Consider the following 26,050-nt stretch of genomic DNA (forward strand, 5'->3'; position numbering starts at 1 on the left):
GCCTCAACTGTAGCACTGTGTCCAATTCTGGGCACCACACTTTAGGAAGAATGTGAAAGCCTTAGAGAAGGTGCAGAAAAGATTTACGAGAATGATTCCAGGAATGAGGGACTTCAGTTACGTTGATAGACTGGGGAAGCTGGGGTTGTTTTCCTTGGAGCAGAGAAGATTGAGAAGAGATTTGATAGAGGAGTTCAAAATAATGAGGGGTCTGAACAGAGCAGAGAGAGAGAGAAACTGTTTCCATTGGCAGCAGAGTCGAGAACCAGAGGACACAGATTTAAGGTGAATGGCAAAAGAACCAAAGGCTATGTACTTAAAAAACCTTTTTTTACACAGCGAGTGGTTAAAATCTGGAATGCACTGCCGGAAAGGGTGGTGGAGGCAGACTGAATTTTATCTTTCAAAAGGGAGCTGGAAAAGTAGCTGCTGGAAAATAAACTGCAAGGTTACGGGGAAAGGGTGGGGAGTGGGACTAGCTGAGAGATGGCACGGGCTCGATGGGCCGAATGGCCTTCTTCGGTACTGTAACCATTCTATGATTCTCAGTTGGAGCTGGCTTCCTGACAGGCTTGGAATTTTTACCCCTTTAACCCCCCCCCCCCCACCCACTCCCACCAATGTTCCCTCTCAGCCTTGCAGTTGCACAGCACTCTGCTGGTCCCACATAGCCCGGGACTGGCTTTTCCAATGTAAAATTTTCTCACGCACGAAACTTTGAATGGGAAGTGCAGCCCATTAAAAGGGACAGCGCACCCAAATTTAAAGTTGAGGAAAACACTGACTCCCACCCGCTCACACATGTCAAAACTACCCACCCACCCCCATGTTTCTGCAGATTGGTTTTGAATTCACCCCCCAGCCTCCTTTTGAGCACAAGTCATGTCTTTTGGTTCGACTGTTCTGGACTAGGTGAAACAGCTTGAGAATCCTCAAAATACAGACAGCAAGAAATCACCCAGTTCTCCTATGAAAAGAAATACATTTCCATTTTGAAGGACACCCGTCATCCCAATATCACCATTTAGTTATTCATTAATGCGCATTTCCTTCCCTTCTCTGAATGTTAACTCCCACCATAAACAAACAATATCTGAAAGAACATGTGAAACGCATCATAATGTTTACTTTCAAATGGTTTAAAAGTAATCGGTTAGCATTCCCATTGAAATAGTGGAGGGGATGTTGACACAAAGCCCATTGAGCATTTACACCAAGACATTGAAGCCAGTCATCTTCAGGATGTATGTCTTGTAGGAAACGAGGCACAATTGGGGATTTCTGATCTCTAAAATATGACCAGATTTCTTCAAAATCTTACAAGCATTCCCAGAGAACATAATAAAATGCATGCAACCTACCTTGGAGACATTACCAGTGCCTGTGAAAACAAACGTAACTGGTCCAATGGATTTCGGCATTAAACCCAAGGAGATCTCGTAACCGCAGTCCCGTACAGCTTGCACCGCCTGGGCACTGTTCCTGTAGTTGTGGGCCATTCCAATATGCTGAGAACAGAAAGCAACACTCAACTCTGACTGACTGAATTCCCCAACGTCTATTAACACTTTTTGATCAGCCATGATCGCATCAAATGGCGGAGCAGGCTCTTGGGCCTACTTCTGCTCCTCTTTCTTATGTTCTATGTAACACAACAGCTCACCATGTGGCTTCAACTTGGGGTTGGTTGCTCCATGACTAGATTCATGGGAGGGGCTTCCCAAAAGACCCTAAGCTAGGGAATTTTCTCAGAGCCTCCCGCCTCCCCCCTCCCCCACATCACTCATAAAACAGGGTTTGCACCGCACTTGCGCCAAAGGTACAATGACAGAGCAGGAGAAGCTCCAAGGAAATTCCTGCCACATGTCCAAACTTGCACAGTGGCCTCAAAGGATATTTTACCTCACAAACATTTATCATGGATGCATGTTATTAGATTGGCGAGGGTGGGGGAGTGGGTGGGAGTTGGCCTTTGAAGAGTTTGAAAATATCTGCGTCAGAATCTGACCATCAAAAATCCAAGTATTTGAAGGTGAAACTAAAAAAGGGGCTAACTGAACACAACAAACTGTGGTAACACTGGAAATGGATGGGGTGCTAATAACCGTTCAAGGACAATCTCATTTAAAAAAAATGATAAGACTATGAATGAGAATTTTCTGTTAACACTTGGTGAATGGCTCAGTTGGTTAAGGCAATGAGTAGCTCACCCACACAGACCATGGAAGTCCCAGACTCCATCCCCAGTGTCTTGAGTGAGTGGATCTCAGCCAGGATGCATCACAATTAGCCTCAGGGTTAGGGAGTTCCCGATAATAATTTTGTGACCTCTGCTGGAACTTATGTACATGAATGTCAGGAGCAGACAGGATTTAGGCTCAGATGTAATACTCCATGGCGAACAGCATACTGAAGCCTTCATCTAGGGTCACATGAGTAACAGGCTTTGGGCAAGGTAGCAGAGAGAGAACTTGGCATTGCCATCCCTCAGCAAGGAAAACCACACCTTCAAGAGAGGAGGGGAACAGAAGAAAAAGAAGGTGGGGGAGTATTAACAAAAAAAAAGATTATTCAAGTGGAATTTACTTTCAGTAACCCCAGTACTTGTCCAAAATCTCACTGTGATTTATGCCCAATGAGGGTTTCCAACCTTCTCGGATTTTCCAGGAGTCGGCCGGAAGAGAAGATTAATCTTTAAACTGCTGCTAGCAACTCTGGAGAAGTATCCGTGGCTTGCTATCTGTATAGGTCTCGTCCAAGAGCTGCTGGTGCAAATCTCAAACCCCCCCATCATATCTGCAGCAAGAATCTCTCGTTGGAGCTCATATGACAGTTGCCAGTCTTCAGTTCCCAGCCAGCCATTTTAAGAAATGGCCTTGAATTTCCTGGTCCCGCCCCGCTGCCTGAATGTTACTAGAAGCGCGGCCCAGCCGCAGGAGGGATCGGCCGGCCACCAGGAAATTCCCATTCAACTGTGTTCAGAAGTGCAGCCTGCAAGTTCTGCAACTGGTAAATGAAGTTACTAAGAAATGTCCGCAGGCTCATTATCCTCCACATTAATTAAGCTCATTCTTCTTTTAAATGAACAGTCTAGGGCACCAAGCAGATTTCTTCTCTATTCTGTTACTCTTTCCCCCCACCCCCCAAAGAGAAGTTGGAAAACGTGAAACTTTGATTTACACAACATATTTGCATTTCATTTGAGTTACGGGTATCTGGATAGAGGGTTAACCCTCCCAGATTATCCAGGAATCTCCTGGAACGGAAGGCAAGTCTCTCAGGCATTGCTGCTTGCAATCCAGGAGCAGAGTCATTTGCAGGTTACGACATTCGCAGTTCCCGCCTGTGGTTTGTGCCCACGTACTCCCTTCACCCACCTGCTCATGGGATGACCTCCTGGGTCTCAGATCTTCCACTGGTACAAAATTACGAGCAAAAACATTCAACTACAGGGGCCCCAACGGTTAGAAGTTACATGCAATAACAGTTACAAACTGTGGGCAAATGTCACACGCATGATCAAACCTCCAATCAGTGTTGGCAACTCTATGCCTAATTAATCACTGCTATTGTTAGTGCAGTAACCACCTCAGTGAAAGGACTGTATTGCTGTATATTTGGTAGCAATTAGTGATTAAACAAGTCAACAGACTCAGGAGCACAGTAATACACTGGAAAAACAAGACTCTTACTGTTGTGTATAGAGAAAGAGTCAGACTAAACACTGTGAGCTCAAAGTAAAGTGTGACCTTAGTCTTTTATTACAGGTCTCCAGAGTGCCTCTCCAACCTGTGAAGCCTCCTTAAATACCTGTTATCCCAAGGGATTATGGGATCCCTTGGGACTCTCGGGATGAGCCCTCTGTTGGCTGTACAGAGTAAATACAAGTCCACATATATAACACTTACCATGAAAGGAGTGTGATGGCCTAGGGCAAGGAAGCGCAGTCCCAAACCATGTAAAATGTTGATCATTCCTATCACAAACAGCAGAAAGAATCTATTAGGTAATACTGTTCAGCCCATGATGTTTTTGTTTCAAGTGGAGGTGGTTACAATTGGAAAATAAAATGTACCTGCTACCCCAGCCCACTGGCCAAATGCCACAATTCTTGTTCCTTTGCTATCGACCATTTTTTCATAATCAATGAGGCGAATTTTCTGGAAATTGAAGTGCAACAAAAAGCAATATAAATGCACAGTTCTTTGGGAAACCAGCTTCCCGTACCCTACTTCTATTGGTGCAGTAACTAAACATAGTTTGGGCTGTAAAAGTATCGACCTGCATCCAAGGTCTGAGTAAAATAGAATTCTCACTATAGATATAATTAACCAAGGTTTATACACAAAACGAGGCGATCTTCCATGAAACAAACAATGGTATGTGAACCTCAGCTCTACACTGCAATGCTGCACTATTGCAATAACTCAAAAACAGGGCAACCTCTTGACAACATTAAAATAAAAACAGAAACTGCTGGCAATGCATAGCAGCTTGAGCAACATTTGGATGGCCCCGACATTTCACTTCCAGGAACTGCATTTTCAGCATCTTTTTAAACTTCAGATTTCCAACATTTGCAGTTCTTTTTTTTCCCCCCTCAAGGATATTGCACGGAGGAAGTTACCCAACACACATTTCTGCTGCAATATCGAAAATACACAATACTTATACAGAGTAAAGTATATTTATGTTACCCTGTTAACTGATCGCTTTCTGTTTATTTTGGTGGTGAGGAGGGGAGTTTATTTTAAGGGATTTTATTCAACTGTTTTGTTCTTAAGTACTTGCCCAGTTCAGAGTTTATGTATATCTGATCAAATCCTCTTTAATAAATATTTAATCTTATTTTTAAAAAGGGCCATTGGTACACCTTGCACTTTTTAAAAATCTCTGTGATAAACCTTAATGTATTCCAGTCTTTACCATCTTTTATTTGTACCAGAAGGGAACAACATGGACTCCTACATTCTGGAGACAACCCACGAGATAGCCCAGAAGCTCTGTCCCACCATGCACTGGCGATATGGTTTCTCTTGAACAGACAGTCAGAGTGCCTGAAATTTGTACTCTTGCTTCCCATCACTGAGACGTACATCGAAGCCCAGCTCAGACCAAAGTGATGGGTCTAAACTTCTTTCCTACCCCGCGCTCAGTCTCTACTATTAATTCTCTTAGTGAAAGGAGTATGGGCAGTTTTGATTCAATTCAATTCCCTTCCCAATAAATAGCATGTAACTGGCCTCCAGTTGGACAGTCTCACATATAGAAGGCACAATGATCAAGCACTGGAAAGAGTTGGTGCTTTCAGTGGTGGGGAGACTCTTCAAAGGTTGAAATGTTGGCACATTATTTGGGCAATAATATGCGTTTGATTTCCGACAGTTCTTGAAAACTGAGATTGTTAATCTCGTCAAGTTTTCGGAGTCTGGGACTTCAATAATATAAATCAGCAGAGCCAAAACCTGTCATTCACATAATTAAGGTTTTGCAAGGTAACAGTGCAGTATCAACAAAGACAAGGAGCTGGGAGTACAAATCTGGTTTTGAACTTCATTTTCCAATGAGAATTTCCGGAAACCTGGAAGACAACATATTCAGTGTGTGCTAAAATGTCTGTTTGTACTCACTATGGTCAATAATAATAAATAGGAGGAAAATGTTGGAACTAATGGTCTTTATAGCGGGTTGCATCCTTCCTCCTTTTTGTTTGCTCTACACAGGTTTGTAAAAATCACCACAAACTCAGGACAATGTCTCAAAATACCATAAACAAAAAATAAATATGCTTCTACTGTACCTTTTCAATAATAGCATCCAGGAGGGGCATGTTTGCCTCTTGGGCTTTAATGGTGTGTGAAAAGAAGGCATACGTCTTCCTAGGTATCAGCTTCTCGACTGGAGGGCTTTTCACTCCAATAATTATAGAAGCCCCGGAGATGTCTTCCTGGATTATAGCCCCTGCTTTCCTATAATCCTAAAAATGGAGATGTTATGAACAAAATGGTTTCTTTTTTTCTTAGGTAAGCTTCAAAAGCATTGTCCCTCAGTAAGCCAATATGTATCAAGCCAATTGTATCAGCTGTGGCTCAGTGTGTAACACTCTCACCTCGGAGTCAGAAGGTTGTGGGTTCAAATCCCACCCCAGGGGCTGGAGCACAAAAATCTAGGCTGACACTCCAGTGCAGTACCGAGAGAGTGCTGCACTGTTGGATGGTGCCATCTTTCGGATGAGACATTAAACCAACGCCTTGTCTGCTCTCAAGTGGGCGTAAAAGATCCCATGGCACTATTTTGAAGAGGAGCAGGGGAGTTATCCCTGGTGTCCTGGCCAATATTTATCCCTCAATCAACATAACAAAAATAAATTATCTGGTCATTATCACATTGCTGTTTGTGGGAGCTTGCTTGTGCACAAATTGGCTGCCACGTTTCCTACATTACAACAGTGACTACACACTAAAATACTCCATTGGCTGTAAAGCACTTTCTGAAACGTCTGGTGGTCATGAAAGGCAGTATATAAATGTAAGTCTTTCTATGTTTAAGATGATGAACAAGTCCCATGTAGTTATCTGTACCATCTGACAATGGAGTGCTCCCACTTACATTCGTCATTTATTTTGATTAAGTGAACAACTTATTTTTATATAGCGCCTTTAACGTGGTGAAATGACCCAAGGCGCTTCACAGGAGTATCAGGAGATGCAAATTTGACACCGAGTCGTAGAAGTAGAAATTAGCGCAGGTGACCAAAAACTTCATCAAAGAGGTATGTTTTAAGGAGCGTCTTGAAGGAGGAAAGAGAGATAGAGAGGCAGAGAGGTTTAGGTAGGGAGTTCCAGAGTTTGGGGCCTAGGCAACAGAAGGCACGGCCACTAATGGTTAAGCGATTAATCAGGGATGCTCAAGAGAGCAGAATTAGAGGAACGTAGACATCTCAGGGGGTTGTGGGGCTGGAGGAGATTAGAGAGATAGGGACGGGTTAGGCCATGGAGAGATTTGAAAAGAAGAATGAGAATTTTGAAATCAAGGCGTTGCTTAATCAGAAGACAATGTAGGTCAGTGAGCACAGGTGCGATAGGCGAGCGGAACTTGGTGCGAGTTAGGACACGGGCAGCCGAGTTTTGGATCACCTCTAGATAACGTAGGGTAGAATGTGGGAGGCCAGCCAGAAGTGCGTTGGAATAGTCGAGTCTAGAGGTAACAAAGGTATGATGATGGTCTCAGCAGCGGATGAGCTGAGGCAAGAGAACAAAATTATTACAGTTTGAGATAGAGTTGGCAGTACAGGACAAGACAAAAAAATCTATATATTTTTTAAAGGAGTATCAAACATTTAAGCAATGTGTTAAGGCATTTGGAGCATACAGGTGTGTTAACAGTGCAAGCCTAAAAATGACTGCTGCCGATATTAGTGGACAAATACTGTGCACGTTTGTATACATCCCTTGATCTGCTGCTTTATTAGAGGCATTAACTCCAGTTAAAAAATGGAGGAGGAGAACAAATTGAAGGGAAGAGAAAACAAGTCAAACATGTATGGAAGTTGTTTTACCACTTTTAATTGGATTAAAGGGAGTTACTGAAGGAACTGTTAAAAGATTGGATTTTGACCACATTCATTACATACTGAACTTGTTTAGACTATGTAATAAAATGCATTTATCACAAAGTAAAGACATAGAGGGAAAGACTTCCTGTCGAAAAAGCTTGTTCATTATTTACATTTATGACTTTGCTCCATAGTACACCCCAATACACCACTAGGAAAATAAATAATTATATGAATATACACTACTAAAAATTATTCCGCCAACATAATGTTGGGAATGACGGAATTGGAATATAGAATAGGAACTCTGAGGAAAGATATTCCAGCTCGGGTGGGGCTCTTGCAGCTCCAATTAAAGTTTTCTGCCTCCAGGCAAACAGCAGCACTAATGAATGAAAGGGCTTCTCAAAACTGAAAGGAAACCAGAGATAGGAACAGTTATTGTATTGCTGCCAGAATAGTGAAGCAATCTGGAGAATAAATTGAGAAACTCCTTGTTCCGAGTGGAGAGTTAGTTCCTCTTGAGACTAGCACAGCCACCAAAATATAAAATGCTGATCGAAATTACGGTTTCTGATACCCTATTTCCTTTAAAAAATTAGTCGTGCCCACGTGTATGTTTGCCACAACACCATAGAAAGTTCCATTTATAGAAGTAAAATCACTATCGCTCCACCACAAGTTCAAAACACAGAATTTAAAAACTTCCGAGTGGCTGCAAAACCAGATAAAACAGAAATGGACCCAAGCAGGGTCACATTCGGTCAAATGGAACATTCAGAATCACCTTTTCATGGATGGCCCGTCTGTTGGATGGTTGTACCAGGACCTGGTAGCCGGCATTTGTCAGCTCTTGGATGTGTCTTGGGGCCAATGGCGCTCGCCTCTCCCAGGCGTTTATGTCCTCCCTCCGCAACGCCAAGACAGCTTTGTGATGTGTGTATCTCGGGTGACCACAATGGAGGCAGAAGCTTAGTGCTTTGCTCTTATGTTTCAACAGCCAAAACATGTTCAAACCTGCTCATGAACAGGGAGAGATGCATGTTAGGATAGATCCAACAGACGCCAAAAAAATGGTAACATAAATATTCAATTTGAATGTCAAACCATCCTGCTCTCAGTAGCACTCTGTTGTGAAAGGAAAAACAGCATTTTAGTAAATGATATATCTAGCAGTGGTGTTCAAACTTTTCTGTGAGAATGCTCTGCAAATATTGACACATTTCTTTCCCCCGGGCCCCCCCATCGCCACCACTCCTGCAAATATTGAAACACGTCCAGCGAGCCTATGCAAATATTGATACCCTCCTGTGGACCCAGTGCAAATACTGACACATTCCCAGTGACCCTTGCAAATATAGACACACCTCCATTAACCACTTTTCAGATATTGTCATGCTCTTGGGGACTGTCTTAAAGACAGTGAGATAGTAATTCAGCAGTTGAGCCAAACGGACAGTTATACGCCACGCCCAATAATGAAGTCAGTGGAACTGAACACCGAGCGGAGCGTATACCGGCCAATGTGATGCCACCCATTTGGTGCTATGTCCCAAGAATAATTTCTATCCTAGTTTCACCTAGCCAACAGCAAACAGTGCCATCACTGCAGAAAAGGTCTCAATGTCAGTAACTGTAAAAAAATATAAAGGACTCTACACTGGCAATGAACAGTAGACCCTGCATGAGAACTGAAATCTGATAATCTCCCCAAGATTTCCAAAGAAGTCTGCAAGCCCATGTTAGACAAGTATAAATTGCAGTGACACGGTTACAGCTGCAAGAAGTATCCTGTCACCACACAAATATCATTTGCCATACTCACTCTTTGCCTTTGTAAAGTTGTGCGTATGCAGCAGCCTGTAGATACTTAAAAACAAAAATAAGTGTACTGAGTTACATGAGATGAAGACAAAAAAACTCATCTAAAAGTCAGACAGATGATTTTTTTTTTTCTTTTTGTTCCAAATTATCAGCATCAAGCATTCCTCAGAGATCAGTCAAATGGTCAGGTCACAAGTCAAATGCAACACAAGTCTGCCACTACTCAACCCTCAAACAGTGCCCTGATCCCAGCCTTCGGCTTGCACCAGTATGCCATTTCCTGGAATGCATGGCCTGAAAGGGTGGTGGAAGCAGATTCAATAGCAACTTTCAAAAGGGAATTGGCTAGAAACTTGACTAGTAAAACATTGCAGGGCTCTAGGGAAAAGAGCCGAGCACTGGCACGATGGGCCAAATAGCCTCCTTCTGTGCCGCATAATTTTATGATTTCCATTCCCCAACCCATTGAGACGGCAAGAGTAATGCTTAATTACAAATGGTTTTGTGCTATGAAACTGGGTTGAGAAGGCCAAGCTCATTTTGCATAAGCTAGCAATAAAGGAAGAGCGTTTTTAATCCTCTTCGATGGGTTAGATCTAAACGCAAAAAGTGAAAAGACAGTTTGCAACCCTGCTGCATCACCCAGTTACCATGATGTCACCTTCAAGAAAAACAAGCACATCATATTCTTGCTGAACAAAGATGTTATCAGCATTTCACACTGGAATTTTGGGACCCAGTCACTGTCGGTGTTTGGTGACAAACATCAGCACAAACCAGGCCTCTCGCTTTCCCCCCACCCGCACTGCCATTTCTACCAGAGTCCAATTGATAATGGACCAGACTGGGCTGCAGTCTGCGCTCAATGCCACTACTAGCACTAGGGCAGGGATTGCTTTGCAGGTCTCTGTATGGTAGAAGCAGCAACTTTCACAAGAGCAGGTAAGAGAAACACTGAGGTGTGGTGGTGCAGGGGGGCAGATGGGGGGGGGGGGGGGGAAAGAGGAGAGAGATGGGGAAAGAGTCTTAACAATGACAAAGAAAATGGGAGGGAAAGTGCCAGCGCAAATTGGAAAAGGAAAGAACAGCTTAAACAGGGAGAGTCGATTAAGAGTACCAGTTACCTGGTTCAAGGAAAGAGTGTGCCAGGTTGAAATTGTGTAGAAGAGGAAGACGAGTGCCAGTACAACTGGGAAGGTTGGAGAAGAGAGTGTCTCTGTTAAAGAATGAGGAGCTGGATGGGGTTGCCCCATATCTGTATGAAATGGGTCTGGAGGTGGTGGAGTGCCATTGTGAACTGTTTGGTTATTGTAGACTTGACTGTTTTGGGTAAGTGATGATCTGGTTGGTCTGTTGATAATCCAACTATCACTTTGTTTTTGCCTTTTTTTTATATACAAGAATAAAAATCTATTAATTGTGAAGTATAAAGGTGTGTAAGTTCACCAAAATGCATAATTTTTAATGTAAAAATAAAATTCCTTAGGGGAGCAGTTGACCAGATGCCTCAAGGTGGTCAACCAATATTGTGCCTTCGATATTTGGATTTCTCCTTTAGGTTTTCATGTACTGATGGTTGTTTGGTACCCTGAAATTGTGTCAGGGTCCTATATACATCAACAACTCTCATTTTCAGATTACAAGTAGATCATTGCGTGTGGCACCTGGGTCACCCATGTGATGGTCCCAATGAAAATGCCAGTGGGTGGAGCGGGGTGGGGCAATACGTTCAGCCCAGTGATTTTCAGAGCATTACCTCCCCAAAGCTGCCTAGCAGAGGCCTTGAAAGTCGGCTCAAATCAGTATCATTAGAAGTGTGAGACCGTAAACCAGAGGTTTGTAGATGTGTTAGCACAATTGAAAAGTAATCCCATTCCCCTGCTCTCATCTCAGCCCTTAATCTTCATAGACAGAGCACATTATGGTTTTTGTTTTGAATTCTGGAACTGGCCAGGTGGATTACAATGGGCAGTTTTTCTGCTGCTTTATTTCCCTACATTCTGCATTCCACAGCTCCAAAGTTACTTTATAACCCTAGATGAAGATTCAGTCTTCACTCACACTGGAGGAGTTTTTAATTTAGTCACTTCACTTGTGACAAAAAAATGACTGCCATTTGCCTTAAGTCTGTCGTGCACATCTCACAGCATGCACTGCACAGAACAGGTTATAGCACATCTTGCGCAAACAATTCATTCTTTGCTAATGCTGGCTAGAAATTAATCCATCTACTTTAACAACAAAATAAACAAGTCAGTGGGAATTTATTAATTGCTATGTAACAAACAATGAATCAGAACTTTTACTCTTCAAAATCCCAAACATGCTTCCACCGTCATCTTAACCCAACAGCAGAATTGCCTCCATTTCTAGGTGAAGCAGTAGGGTGCCTCAGTGTTGTATGTATGATTTCACTTCAGCCCATGGACCAAGTTGCCCATGCGCTAAGCTTGAGGAGCAGAAGACCAAGAAACTGTTCTGACAACACACACAGTAATTAAAACAAACTCCAGGACTTCGCAAGAAATTTCCAATGAAAGACATAACACAGACAAGATGTTGGAGATGTGAACGTTAACAGGTAAATGATACAATATTCCATACAATCTGATTTACAAACCACAGACAAGACTTGCACTTGTGTTTTTGTCCAAAGCCCCTGTTGATGCACAGTTCAACGTTTCCACCACTTCTTTTGACCTCTTGAATGTCTCAGTACTTTCAAACTGTTTGTGCAACATCATGTCCTGGATGAGTCCCAACTTCTTCCAGCTCACCACTGAAGACTGAAACCATCACCTTCATCCTCTCATCACTAACTCTGCTCTCTTGCCACTGACTCAATCGCTTGCTCAGCCACTATCTTCGGCTGAACCAGACCACTTGTAATTGGCATCCTGTTTAGCCTTGAACCACACATACTATCACGAAGACCATTTACCTCCATCTTGACAATATTGCCTGCTTCTACCCCTACCTCAGCTCCCCTGCCACTGAATCCTTAAACATGGCTTTGTCACTCCAGAGCTGACAGCTACATTTTCTTGCCAGGCTCCCTTCCTGAACGCCAACTTGTACAAAGCTCTGCCACACATATTTTATCCTGCACTAAGTCCTGCTCCCCATCACTCAATTCTTGCTGATCTATAACTACTCTGCATCCCCATATGCATTAAATTCAAAATTCTTGCCCATGTCTATAAATCCTCCCATGCCCAATCTCTACAATCTCCTTCAGCCCTATATATTCCATCCACCTCCAAGCAGCCCATTCGTCTGATTCTCGCCATCATCAGCAGAACTTTAAGTTGCCTCAGTCCTATTCTCTGGAGTTTCCACTCTAACCCTCTCTCTCCACCTTTAATAACATCCACAAAACCCATCTGTGCTTTCGCTCAGCCCTTCTGGTTCAGCATCTATTTTCCATGTGCCTATCCGTGAGGCACCTTGAGATGTTCTTTGATTTAAAAGGCTATATAAATGCAGGTTGTTGATGGTATTGAAGTCAAAAATGACAGGGCAAAATCAGATGGAGATTAGTCTTCTACTATCCGCGAAAAATCCCTGACCCGCATCCTCGCGGACAACAAACTGATCCTCCTCGGTGACTTCAATGCCAGGGTCGACAAAGACACAGTCCTCTGGAGAGGTGTGATTGGCAGAGAGGGGGTATGGAAAGCCAACTCCAGCAGTACCCTACTCATGACAAAATGTCTAGAACATGTCATCACCAACACCTTGTTCTGCCAGAGGGACAAGTACAAGGCATCTTGGCAACACCCTCGCTCCAAACACTGGCACCTGCTGGACTATGTCATCGTCCAAGCCAGAGATGACAAGGATGTGCGCATCACCCGTGCCATGACAGGAACTGACGACTGCTGGATGGACCACCGCCTAATCCGATGCATCATCGACATTAACATAGCCCCAAAGCAGAGGGGGCAGCAGAGGCAGTGCAGCAAAAAAGTCAATGCCGGGGCACTTGAAGATCCAGCTAAGAGAGCCCTATACAGTCAGTGCCTCACAGCTAACCTGGCGTGCCTTGATGCCCGTGAGACGCAGAATGCCCACAGCACTTGGTCCGTCCTCCAGGCCTCCATAACCAGTGCCTGCAAAGAGATACTCAGTCACCCAACCAGGAAACACCAGGGTTGGTTTGATGAGAATGATCGAGATCAAAGAGCTATAGATCGCAAGCACAGGGCATTTCTGAGCCTTAAACAACAACCCAACTCAGGAGCAGCAAAGCAGCATTACAGACAGCTGACGGCTGAGGTCCAACAAAAAACCTGGGACCTAAAGAACAGGTGATGGATGGAGAAAGCACAGGAGACACAGCAGCTGGCCGACAGCCATGATGTGTGAGGATTCTTCATCGCAGTCAAGGCCACCAACAATCCAAACACCCAAGGCCCCACCCTACTGCTGGCCAAGAATGGGGAAACACTCATCAAGTACACCGAGGCAATCAAGGCCCGCTGGAAGGAGCACTTAGAAGATCTCCTCAAATCGAGACTCTGTCTTTGACTCGAGTGTTCTCAACTCCATCCCGCAGCATGCTACCCGCCACCACCTCAGTAAAACCCCAACACTGCATGAGGTAGAAAAAGCCATAAGACAGCTGAAGAACAACAAGGCTTTGGGAGCGGATAGAATCCCTGCTGAGGCACTGAAGTAAGGCGGAGAGGCACTGTTGGCGTGAATACATGACCACATCTCTCTCATCTGGAGGGAGAAGAGCATGTCGGGAGATCTCAGGAATGCAGTGATCGTGACTAACTTTAAAAAAGGGGACAAGTCCGACTGCGGCAACTACTGAGGGATCTCCCTGTTATCAGCCACTGGGAAAGTCATCACTAGAGTCCTCCTCAACCGTCTTCTCCCTGTGGCTGAGGAGTTCCTCCCGGAGTCACAGCGCGGATTTCGTCCCCTACGGGACACAATGAATGTGAGTTTTGCAGCGCAACAGCTGCAGAAATATTGCAGGGAACAGCTTCAACCTTATACATGGCCTTCTTCAACCTTACAAAGGCCTTTGACACTGTCAACCGTGAGGGTCTATGGAGCATCTTCCTCCATTTCGGATGACCCCAAAAGTTCGTGACCATCCTCTGCCTGCTCCACGATGACATGCAGGCCGTCCAACAGATCCATTACAGACCCAATCCACGTCCGAACCGGGGTCAAACAGAGCTACGTCATCGCCCCAACCCTCTTCTCAATCTTCCTCGCTGCCATGCTCCATCTCACAGTCAACAAGCTCCCTGCTGGAGTGGAACTAAACTACAGAACCAGTGGGAAGCTGTTCACTCTTCACTATCTCCAGGCCAGGTCCAAGACCACCCCAACCTCTGTCGTCGAGCTACAGTACGCGGACGACACCTGCGTCTGCGCACATACAGAGGATGAACTCCAGGACATAATTGACATATTTACTGAGGCATACAAAAGCATGGGCCTTACGCTAAACATCTGTAAGACAAAGGTCCTCCACCAGCCTGTCCTCGCCGCACACCACTGCCCCCAGTCATCAAGATCCACGGCGCAGCCCTGGACAATGTAGATCATTTCCCATACCGCGGGAGCCTCTGATCAACAAGAGCAGACATTGACGATGAGATTCAACACTGCCTCCAGTGCGCCAGTGCAGCCTTCGGCTGCCTGAGGAAAAGTGTGCTTGAAGACCAGGCCCTCAAAACTGCCACCAAGCTCATGGTCTACAGGGCTGTAGTAATACTCACCTTCCTGTATGGCTCAGAGACATGGACCATGTACAGCAGACACCACAAGTCGCTGGAGAAATACCACCAATGATGCCTCCGCAAGATCCTACAAATCGCTTGGGAGGACAGATGCACCAACATTAGCGCCCTTGACCAGGCCAACATTCCCAGCATTGAAGTACTGAGCACACTTGATCAGTTCCGCTGGACAAGTCACATCATTCGCAGAGTCCCAAAGCAAGCGCTCTACTCGGAACACCTTCACGGCAATCGAGCCAAAGGTGGGCAGACGAAACATTACAAGGACACCCTCAAAGCCTCCCTGAAAAAGTGCAACATCCCCACTGACACCTGGAGTCTCTGGCCAAAGACCGCCCGAAGTGGAGGAAGTGCATCCGGGAGAGCGTTGAGCACCTCAAGTCTCATTGCCGAGAGTATGCAGAAATCAAGTGCAGGCAGCAGAAAGAGCGTGTGGCAAACTTGTCCCACCCATCCTTTCCCTCAATGACTATCTGTCCCACCTGTGACAGGGACTCTGGTTCTCATATTGGACTGTTCAGCCACTTAAGGACTCATTTTAAGAGTGGAAGCAAGTCTTCCTCGATTCCAAGGGACTGCCCTTGGGTGTTGAGAATATTCCACAATTAGAAATAAAGAAGTCACTATTTCAGGAATCAGACAGAGATTTAAACATTATATAACTGCTGCCAGTTGCAATACTGAAGGCACAGAACAACTGGTTGATATTAACTGGTCAGGAGAGGGGACCAGCCTCTTTACAACAGTGTGAACGAGCCCAATTGGTACAACAGACTAAATCCCTGGTCACAGTCTACTCTGTGCTATAGAATGTAGACAGTCTGTTGTCTACTTACTTTTGCCTGCAGCTGAGCAGGAAAAGGTGGTGCATGAACGCCAAGAACAGAATGGTGTGGGAGGAGCACCCCACAACACAAGCCCTTTAACGGTTTTGAAGAGGCAGTGCTCAGGCTGCTTTGCACACTAAGGGTGTAGAAGTGACCAGAGATGGCACACTTGAAGCACCTTTCAAGCTGAGGAATAGTTCAATTTGTATCATCCTCTTTATTCACACAATCAACTTACTCATCCACTCACTGCCACCTCCAACATCACTAAAACAACTTATTTGGTCTTTATCTCATTTCTTTTTGTGGGTCCTTGCTGTGTGCATACTGACTTCCACGTTTCCTACTTTATAACAGCAACTACACTTCAAAAAGTACTTCATTCGCTGTAAAGTGATTTGGGATGTTCTTGAGGTCGTGAAAGGTGGTACATATTTTTTTTTCTCTTTTCACACCCATGCACCAGATCAGGTTCATTCACCAGGGGATTGGTTGAGTGACAATGTTCCCAGAAAGTGAGTAGGATCAGGAGGCCCGTGCAACTACAAACCTGGCACAGACGATAACTAGCATGTCTCAAGACCTAGCTCAAGGGGGTCGAGGGCCACCTCAGACCCATGTGGCTTCAACCGATGTCAGCACACATCCACTTCAGCCATTGGGTGGAGCATGGAGGAACCCAGAGCATACAAATCATAGTAAGCAGGGTGATGCGCAGCAGGAGAGAATGACAACTTGTGTATATGTATATATATAGCACCTTTAATGTAGTAAAACATCCCACAGGAGTGTTATCAAACAAAATGTGACACAGCCACATAAGGAGGCAAATGACCAAAAGCTTGTTTAAAAAAGGTCGGTTTTAAGAAGTGTGGTAAAGGAGAGATTTTTTTTTTTTTTAATTCTTTCATGGAATGTGGGCATCGTTGGCAAAAGCCAGAATTTATTGCCCATTCCGAATTGCCCTAGAGAAGGTGGTGGTGTGCTAGGAGTCTTGCTATGTGGTCTGGAGTTTCTGTAAAGGAAATTAGCGAGCCAGATGGGTTTTTTTTTTACAAGAATTCAGTAGTTTTTATTCCTGATTTATTTAATTAACTGAATTGAAATTCCCCAGCTGCAGTGGCGGGATTAATCCAGGCCTCTGAATTCATAGGCCAGTAACATAACCATTGTGTTACCTACCCATAAGGTAAAGAGGTGGAGAGGCTGAGGGAGGGAATTCCAGAGCTTGGGGCCCGGGCAGCTGCTGTACCAGTCTATATTTCAGACAGCTGCGACAAAGCTTATAAAAGCTTCTAGTTATCCTTTCTGCTTTTTGTCTTCATGTGAAACCTGGCATGTACAAATCGATTAAAATATACAGCTTTCCTTCAAAAGAACATCGTATACAGGAAGTGAAAAACGTGTAAGGGAACGTTTTCCCGTGCTGAGAAGTAACTGGAAACACAGATTCTAAATATAGAGACGCTGGCGGCTTTAAAGAGCTCAGACTGCGAGGCCGGCACACGCCCCCTGAATAACTGCGCCGTTTGCCCGCAGATTCCCCTTGAAGAGCTGTTCCTGAGAGCTTGGGCCATTGCCCGGTGGGGAGGGGGAGGTTAGATAATCGCGTTAACGGGCCTGAACATCAGAATGATGTCGCAGTCCCCGAAGAGGTGAGAGAGAACAAAAACACTTTGTCCGCCGAGAGCGCAACAGTTCGACCCTGCAAAGCGAGAGGCAGAGAGCGGCTAAAGTTCAGGGTCTCTGTGACCAACACTCACCTCGCTGTGGAGCAGAGCCCGGCTGTTTGAAAGGGAAGGGTTGGAAATGCAGCGCTATTTCCAGAGCGGCGTGAAACTGACTCGGCTCCCGGAGCAGCCAATGGAGCGGCAGCTCAATGCAGCCTCCTCACTGGATATACGACCAGGAAATCCGACCCGGCAGCTGTGCAACCCCGGCTCATCGATTCGTTCATTTAACTAGAATACATTTTTTGTGCAAGATGGCATTTTTGAATGTTAGGTAACATTTTTCAGTGTATGTGGAAATCACGGCCTCCCCGGTCCGTACTGAGTGTATACGGACCCGGGAAGGCATCACAAAAGCGGTTTTCAGCGCATGCCAGCTTTTCCATCTGTCAAGCTGGAGCCCAACAGATCCTCCCTATCCCGGGAGGGAGGACAATTGCAAGGGCAAGATTGCCCAGCAAATGTCCTCAAAAAAGCAGGTGTATAGCAGACGTAAGAGTTTAAAAACATACAAACATATAATAAAATAACTTTTTTAAAAACACATTATTTTTAAAAACCCTGCCCACTATGTTACATTTAGTTTTAACCATAATTTTAAAAACTTTTTAAAAACTCGGGAGAAAATGTTTTCTCTAAGATATTTATTAACTTTAATTTTAATTATGTGAGGTGTGTTTTTTATTTTTTATTATGTGTGTTTAGGGTGTTTTTTTCCTCATTAATAACAATGAGAACTGGCAGATACGGAGTTCTCATTGCTATTAATGAGAAAGCTGTGGAATACTGTACCTGATTGGCTGAGCAGTCACACCTTCTGCGTGGGAACCTGGAGGACGGGAGCGCGCTTCGCAGCGTGGGAAGAGAAGGCCTCCCCACCGGAATCCCACGCTTCTCCCCAACTACCAGGTAATTTCGTAGAAATGCTTCAGGTCGGAGGCAATTGCCCACGGGAAGCCTCCGACCGCAATTTCAGCCCCAACATTTTTGATACTTCTGACAAGATCATCGACCAATAAACGTTTAACTCTGTTTCTCTCTCCAATGATGCTGCCTGAGCTGCTGAGTGTTTCCAGCATTCTCAGTATATTGCATAGAATGTACAGCACAGAGATGCGCATTCGGCCCAACAAGTCTTTGCCAGCTTCCATCCACCCCTCCTCATCTAACCCTATCAGCATAACCTTCTCTTCCTTTCACTCTCCTGAGTTTATCTAGCTTCCCCTTAAATGCATCTATTTTGCTTTTATTACAATATTATTGAACTTGTTAAGCTGCTTACAATACTTTCCCAAAATCACAGCCCAATTACTTTGGGAAAGATACAGCCCTAGCATATCAAACTCCTAATGTATGGTGGGCTTGATCCCACGTTGTGGCACTTGTAGAAAAAGTTATTAAACAACAACAAAAATTTGTATTTATGTAGTACCTTCAATGTAGTGAAACGTCCCAAGGCGCCTCACAGCAATATTATGACATAAAAAATTTGACACCGAGCCACAAAAGTAGAAATTAGCACAGGTGAGGTATGTTTTAAGGAGCGTCCTGAAGGAGGAAATAGAGGTAGCGAAGCGGAGAGGTTTAGGCAGGGAGTTCCAGAGCTTGGGGCCGAGGCAACAGAAGGCACGGCCACCAATTGGTTGAGCGATTATAATCAGGGATGCTCAAGAGGGACAGAATTAGAGCAGTGCAGACGTCTGGGGGGGTTGTGCGGCTGGAGGAGATTAGAGATAGGGAGGGGCGATGCCTTGGAGGGATTTGAAAATAAGGATGAGAATTTTGACATCGAGGTGTTGCTTAACCGGAAGCCAATGTAGGTCAGTGAGCACAGGGGTAATGGGTGAACGGGACTTGGTGTGAGTTACGACACGGGCGGCTGAGTTTTGGATCATCTCTAGTTGACGTAGGGTAGAATGTAGGAGGCCAGCCAGGAGTGTGTTGGAAGAGTCAAGTCTAGAGGTAACAAAAGCATGGATGAAGACTTCAGCAGTGGATGAGTTGAGGCAAGGGCGGTGATGGGTGATGTTATGGAGGTGGAAATAGGCAGTCTTAGTTGTGCTGCGGATATATGGTTAAAAGCTCATTTCAGGGCCAAATATGACACCAAGGTTGCAAACAGTGTGGTCCAGCCTCAGACAGGAGTTGGGGAGAGTGATGGCGTCAGTGGCTAGGGAACGGAGTTTGTAGCGGGGACCGGAAACAATGGCTTCATAGAAACATAGAAAATAGGTGCACGAGTAGGCCATTCGAGTCTGCACCACCATTCAAAAAGATCATGGCTGATCGTTCCCTCAGAACCCCTTTCCTGCTTTCTCTCCATACCCCTTGATCCCCTTAGCCATAAGGGCCATATCTAACTCCCTCTTGAATATATCCAATGAACTGGCATTAACAACTCTCTGCAGCAGGGAATTCCACAGATTAACAACGCTCTGAGTGAAGAAGTTTCTCCTCATCTCAGTCCTAAATGGCCTACCACTTATCCTAAGACTGTGTCCCCTGGTTCTGGACTTCCCCAACATCGGGAACGTTCTACCTGCATCTAACCTGTCCCGTCCTGTCAGAATCTTATATGTTTCTATGAGATCCCCTCTCATCCTTCTAAACTCCAATGTATAAAGGCCCAGTTGATGCATCATCTGGGCCTTTATACCAGTCCTGCCATCCTGGAAATCAGTCTGGTGAACCTTCGCTGCACTCCCTCAATAGCAAGAACGTCCTTCCTCAGATTAGGAGACCAAAACTGAACACAATATTCCAGGTGAGGCCTCACCAAGGCCCTGTACAACTGCAGTAAGACTTTCCTGCTCCTATACTCAAATCCCCTAGCTATGAAGGCCAACATGCCATTTGCCTTCTTCACCGCCTGCTGTACCTGTATGCCAACTTTCAATGACTGATGAACCATGACACGCAGGTCTCGTTGCACCTCCCCTTTTCCTAATCTGCCGCCATTCAGATAATATTCTGCCTTCGTGTTTTTGCCACCAAAGTGGTTAACCTCACACTTATCCACATTATACTGCATCTACCATGCATTTGCCAACTCACCTAATCTGTCCAAGTCACCCTGCAGCCTCCTAGTGTCCCCCTCACAGCTCACACCACCACCCAGTTTAGTGTCATCTGCAAACTTGGAGATATTACACTCAATTCCTTCATCCAAATCATTGATGTATATTGTAAAGAGCTGGGGTCCCAGCACTGAGCCCTGCGGCACTCCACTAGTCACTGCCTGCCATTCTGAAAAGGACCCGTTTATCCCGACTCTCTGCTTCCTGTCTGCCAACCAGTTCGTTATCCACATCAGTATATTACCCCCAATACCATGTGCTTTGATTTTGCACACCAATCTCTTATGTGGGACCTTGTCAAAAGCCTTTTGAAAGTCCAAATACACCACATTACTAGTTCTTCCTTGTCCACTCTACTAGTTACATCCTCAAAAAATTCCGGAAGATTTGTCAAGCATGATTTCCCCTTCATAAAATCTATGCTGACTTGGACCGATCCTGTCACTGTTTTCCAAATGTGCTGCTATTTAATCCTTAATAATTGATTCCAACATTTTCCCCACTACTGACGTCAGGCTAACCGGTCTATAATTACCAGTTTTCTCTCTCCCTCCCTTTTTAAAAAGTGGTGTTACATTAGCTACCCTCCAGTCCATAGGAACTGATCCAGAGTCGATAGACTGTTGGAAAATGATCACCAATGCATCCACTATTTCTAGGGCCACTTCCTTAAGTACGCTGGGATGCAGACTATCAGGCCCCGGGGATTTATCGGCCTTCAATCCCATCAATTTCCCTAACACAATTTCCCGCCTAATAAGGATATCCTTCAGTTCCTTCTTCTCACTAGACCCTTGGTCCCCTAGTACTTCCGGAAGGTTATTTGTGTCTTCCTTCGCGAAGACAGAACCAAAGTATTTGTTCAATTGGTCTGCCATTTCTTTGTTCCCCATCATAAATTCACCTGAATCTGAATGCAAGGGACCTACATTTGTCTTCACTAATTTTTTTCTCTTCACATATCTATAGAAGCTTTTGCAGTCAGTTTTTATGTTCCCGGCAAGCTTCTTCTCATACTCTATTTTCCCCCTCTTAATTAAACCCTTTGTCCTCCTCTGCTGAATTCTAAATTTCTCCCAGTCCCCAAGTTTGTTGCTTTTTTTTGCCAATTTATATGCCTCTTCCTTAGATTTAACACTATCCCTAATTTCCTTTGTTAGCCACGGTTGAGCCATCTTCTCCGTTTTATTTTTACTCCAGACAGAGATGTACAATTGCTGAAGTTCATCCATGTGATCTTTAAATGTTTCCCATTGCCTATCCACCGTCAACCCTTTAAGTATCATTTGCCAGTCTATTCTAGCCAATTCATGCCTCAAACCATCGAAGTTACCTTTCCTTAAGTTCAGGACCCTAGTTTCTGAATTAACTGTGTCACTCTCCATCTTAATAAAAAATTCTACCATGTTATGGTCAGTCTTCCCCAAAGGGCCTCGCACAACAAGATTGCTAATTAGTCCTTTCTCATTACACATCACCCAGTCTAGGATGGCCAGCTCCCTAGTTGGTTCCTCGACATATTGGTCTAGAAAACCATCTCTAATACACTCCAAGAAATCCTCCTCCACCGCATTGCTACCAGTTTGGTTAGCCCAATCAATATGTAGATTAAAGTCACCCATGATAACTGCTGTACCTTTATTGCATGCATCCCTAATTTCTTCTTTGATGCTGTCCCCAACCTTACTACTACTATTTGATGGTCTGTACACAACTCCCACTAGCATTTTCTGCCCTTTGGTATTCCATAGCTCCAGCCATACTGATTCCACATCATCCAAGCTAATGTCCTTTCTTACTATTGCATTAATTTCCTCTTTACCAGCAATGCCACCCCGTCTCCTTTTCCTTTCTGCCTATCCTTCCTAAATGTTGAATACCCCTGGATGTTGAGTTCCCAGCCTTGGTCACCTTGGAGGCATGTCTCCGTGATGCCAATTACATCATACCCGTTAACTGCAATCTGCGCAGTTAATTCGTCCACCTTATTCCGAATACTCCTCATATTGAGGCACAGAGCCTTCAGGCTTGTCTTTCTAACACACTTTTCCCCTTTAGAATTTTGCTGCATTGTGGCCCTTTTTGCTTTTTGCTTTAGGTTTCTCTGCCCTCTACTTTTACTTTTCTTCTTTCTATCTTTTGCTTCTACCCCCATTCTACTTCCCTTTGTCTCCCTCTATAGGTTCCCATCCCCCTGCCACATTAGTTTAACTCCGCCCCAACAGCACTGGCAAACACTCCCCCTAGGACATTGGTTCCGGTCCTGCCCAGGTGCAAACCGTCCAGTCTTCCCAATATTCAATTAGAGCAAATTTCTGCTCATCCAGTACTGGATGCTGGACAAGCAGTCTGACCATTTAGAGACCATGGAGGGGTCAAGAGACGAGGTAGTGAGATAGGTCTGGGTGTCATCAATGTACATGTGGAAACTCATGCTGTGTTTCCAGATGATGTCACCAAGGGGCAACATGTAGATGAGAAATAGGAGGGGGCCAAGGAGAGATCCTTGGGGGACACCAGAGGTAATGATGCGGGGGGAAGACAAGCCATTGCAGGTGATTCTCTGGCTACGATTAGATAGATAAGAATGGAACCAGGCGATTGCAGTCCCACCCAACTGGGCGACGGTGGAGAGGTGTTGGAGAAGGATGGAGTGGTCAACCGTGTCAAAGGCTGCATCAGGTTAAGCAGGTCGAGGAGGGATACTTTACCTTTGTCACTTGTGACTTTGATGAAAGCTATTTCAGTACTGCTGCAGGCGTGAAAACTGGATTGGAAAACAGAAATAGAAACAGTTAAAACATTGTGGTACTTATACTTGGATTTTATTTACTACATTGCAACAGTGATTACATTCCAACAACTTGCATTTATATATAGTGCCTTTAATGTGGCAAAATGTCCCAAGGTGCTTCACAGGAGCGTTATCAGACAAAATATGACACAAGCCAAATAAAAAATTATTAGGACAGATGATCAAAAGCTTGGTCAGAGAGGTAGGTTTTAAGAAGTAGAGAGGTGGAGCGGTTTAAACAGAGACATCCAGAGCTTAGGACATAGGCAGCCGAGTATTTCACCGCCTGTAAAGTAATCTGTGATGTCCTGAAGTCACGAAAGGCACTGTGGGCCCGAAATTGATGGCCTTACAGCCAACTGCTGCCCACAGTCGCCAACATTCCTCTCCAGGTTGTGCCCAGTGCCACTTTCCATTTGGTGTGGAGCGGGCGGGAGGGGAGAACTGCCGGGAACCACCCCCTGACATCAGCGGACGGCCGAGTGGCGCAACTGATCTCCCACCCGCCAAGATGTCATATTGATGCGGCGGGAGTCGTCGCCAGGACAGGGAAGGACCGCTGGCTGGAGGCTGTTCTATCCTCAACGGTGAGTATGAAGAGCTGAAAAAAAAGGTTAGTAAACATTTTTTCTTTACAGCGACTTACCTGGATGGGGTCCCCTGAAGGTGTTCTGATGGGTTTTTTTATTGATGATTTCCTTTTCAGGTCTTCGACCCTCCGAGGGCCCGCCTCCAGCCTCGGCAGCACTTGGGTGGCAAGCGTCTTTGCCACCGAGATTACGAGCTCCCTTCAGTTGTCGCCCAGATTGGCGACGTAAGTCCGTCTTTTGCCGCCTGCCGCCCTTTCAAGGACCTTTCTGATGAAAACCCCGCCCAAAGTACCATCTGGTACCTCGGCGGCCATCGGCAGTCCTTTGGGCGGCACTTGGACGGGCGGGGGCCTTCATCAATTTCGGCCCCAATATAATCACAAGTTATTTACTGCTGCTTCTCCTCAATACCTGGCACCTCTTGGCTTGAATCATTGCATCAACATTTGGAGCAAATAAATGCTGTGGCTATCGAGTTTTTTTTCATTTATTCATTCACAGGATGTGGGGCATCGTTGGCAAGGCCAGCATTTATTACCCATCCCTAATTGACCGTGAGAAGGTAGTGGTGAGCTACCTTCTTGAACCGCTGTAGTAGCAGGTTTTTTTTTGACATGATAGAGTGGCTTGCTAGTGGCCATTTCAGAGGTCAGTTAAGAGTTAACCATATTGCTGTGGGTCTGGAGTCACATACAGGCCAGACCAGGTAAGGATGGCAGATTTCCTTCCCTAAAAGGACCTTAGTGAACCAGATGGGTTTTTATGACAATCTGGTAGTTTCATGGTCACCATTATTAATGCAAGCTTTTTATTTCAGATATATTAAATTAACTGATTATAAATTCCCCATGTCTCACACCTCTGGATTATTAGTCCAGTAACAACCACTATGCTACCATACCTGCTGAAGTACTGACTACTGAATTCAGGTGTATGTCACAAAGTTGAGAACACAGTTTAGACTGTTGATATTCATGATGGAGAATAATTGTTCACACTTGAATATTGTCGCAAACATTGAAAAAATTCTTGATGCAAAGGACCTTGGGTTGGTATAATTTGGTGCCAGGTATTGATAAAACTTGGAAACGATATCATCAGGTAAGTAGTTTTGCCCATGGTCCATTCACATTGGCTCGGATCTTGCTGGAGTGGAGTGTGCCCCGTTAGTTGATATTTTTTCCCGCACCTTTCAGCTTGAAATGTGTTTATGCCGTAACTTGCTGGAAGTGCGAGCTGATAACGACATGGCCAGGGCAATGGGACACCTGGGACCTTGGTGAACTAACAGTGAGAGTTAAAGAATGGGAAAGAAACAGGAACAACAGGGAAGGAGGGTAAATTAGAGTCTGATCAGGTAGACAAAGAGAAATAAAGAGAGAAATAAAGATTGGATTAAGAGGGAGAGAGAAAGGAAATACAAGAAAAAATGAAAACATTTAAAATTTGATATTTTTAAAATCTGCATGCAGGAATCAAATTGCATAGTTTAAATTATTCCCATTCTGGGCCAGAGAGATTGATTGGCATTACAGTCATTATCACACCATTAATAAGGTAATTTACAGTCTCATCATTCTGGAATGCAAAGATAAACTCCGGCTTTTATTCTCCACTGCAAACCATCTCCTAAAACCCCACTCCCAGTCTCCACCCTCACCTCCAACAGCATGTGTCAGGAGCTTATGGACTTCTTTGTCTCTAAGATTGAGACCATCCGTTCGGCTGCCTCTGCCTCTTCCCTTCCTTTCCTTAGCCCACTGGGCCAAACTTCCTCTAAGGATCCACCTAGCCTCACATCTTTCTCCAGTTTCTCTCCGATCTCATCTTGTCCACTTCCTGCTTGCTTGATCTATTCCCACCAAACTGCTGACCACTCAACTTCCTT

At 44.8% G+C, this 26,050-nt stretch overlaps 1 protein-coding gene across 4 annotated transcripts in view; it reads right to left on the reverse strand.

The window, feature by feature from the left end:
* Nucleotides 1-24,252, reverse strand: part of aass (aminoadipate-semialdehyde synthase) — a 108,235-nt gene extending 83,983 nt beyond the window's left edge. Inside the window, exons 1-7 of one of the 4 annotated variants that reach the window (XM_070900577.1) lie at nucleotides 24,219-24,252; nucleotides 23,490-23,545; nucleotides 8,343-8,572; nucleotides 5,801-5,977; nucleotides 4,076-4,160; nucleotides 3,909-3,976; nucleotides 1,362-1,508 (exon numbers count right to left, since the gene is read on the reverse strand). In XM_070900577.1, coding sequence (XP_070756678.1) covers nucleotides 1,362-1,508; nucleotides 3,909-3,976; nucleotides 4,076-4,160; nucleotides 5,801-5,977; nucleotides 8,343-8,564 — 699 coding nt within the window. In that variant the 5' untranslated portion in view covers nucleotides 8,565-8,572; nucleotides 23,490-23,545; nucleotides 24,219-24,252. Of the gene's footprint in view, nucleotides 1-1,361; nucleotides 1,509-3,908; nucleotides 3,977-4,075; nucleotides 4,161-5,800; nucleotides 5,978-8,342; nucleotides 8,573-9,380; nucleotides 9,425-17,734; nucleotides 17,893-23,489; nucleotides 23,546-23,925; nucleotides 24,056-24,218 lie in introns of those variants that run through there. The other 3 variants (XM_070900574.1, XM_070900575.1, XM_070900576.1) reach the window with 3 other exon arrangements.
* Nucleotides 24,253-26,050: the final 1,798 nt, after the last annotated feature.

This window comes from Pristiophorus japonicus, chromosome 15 (genome assembly GCF_044704955.1).
Source record: "Pristiophorus japonicus isolate sPriJap1 chromosome 15, sPriJap1.hap1, whole genome shotgun sequence".
Taxonomy (NCBI): Eukaryota; Metazoa; Chordata; class Chondrichthyes; family Pristiophoridae; genus Pristiophorus; species Pristiophorus japonicus.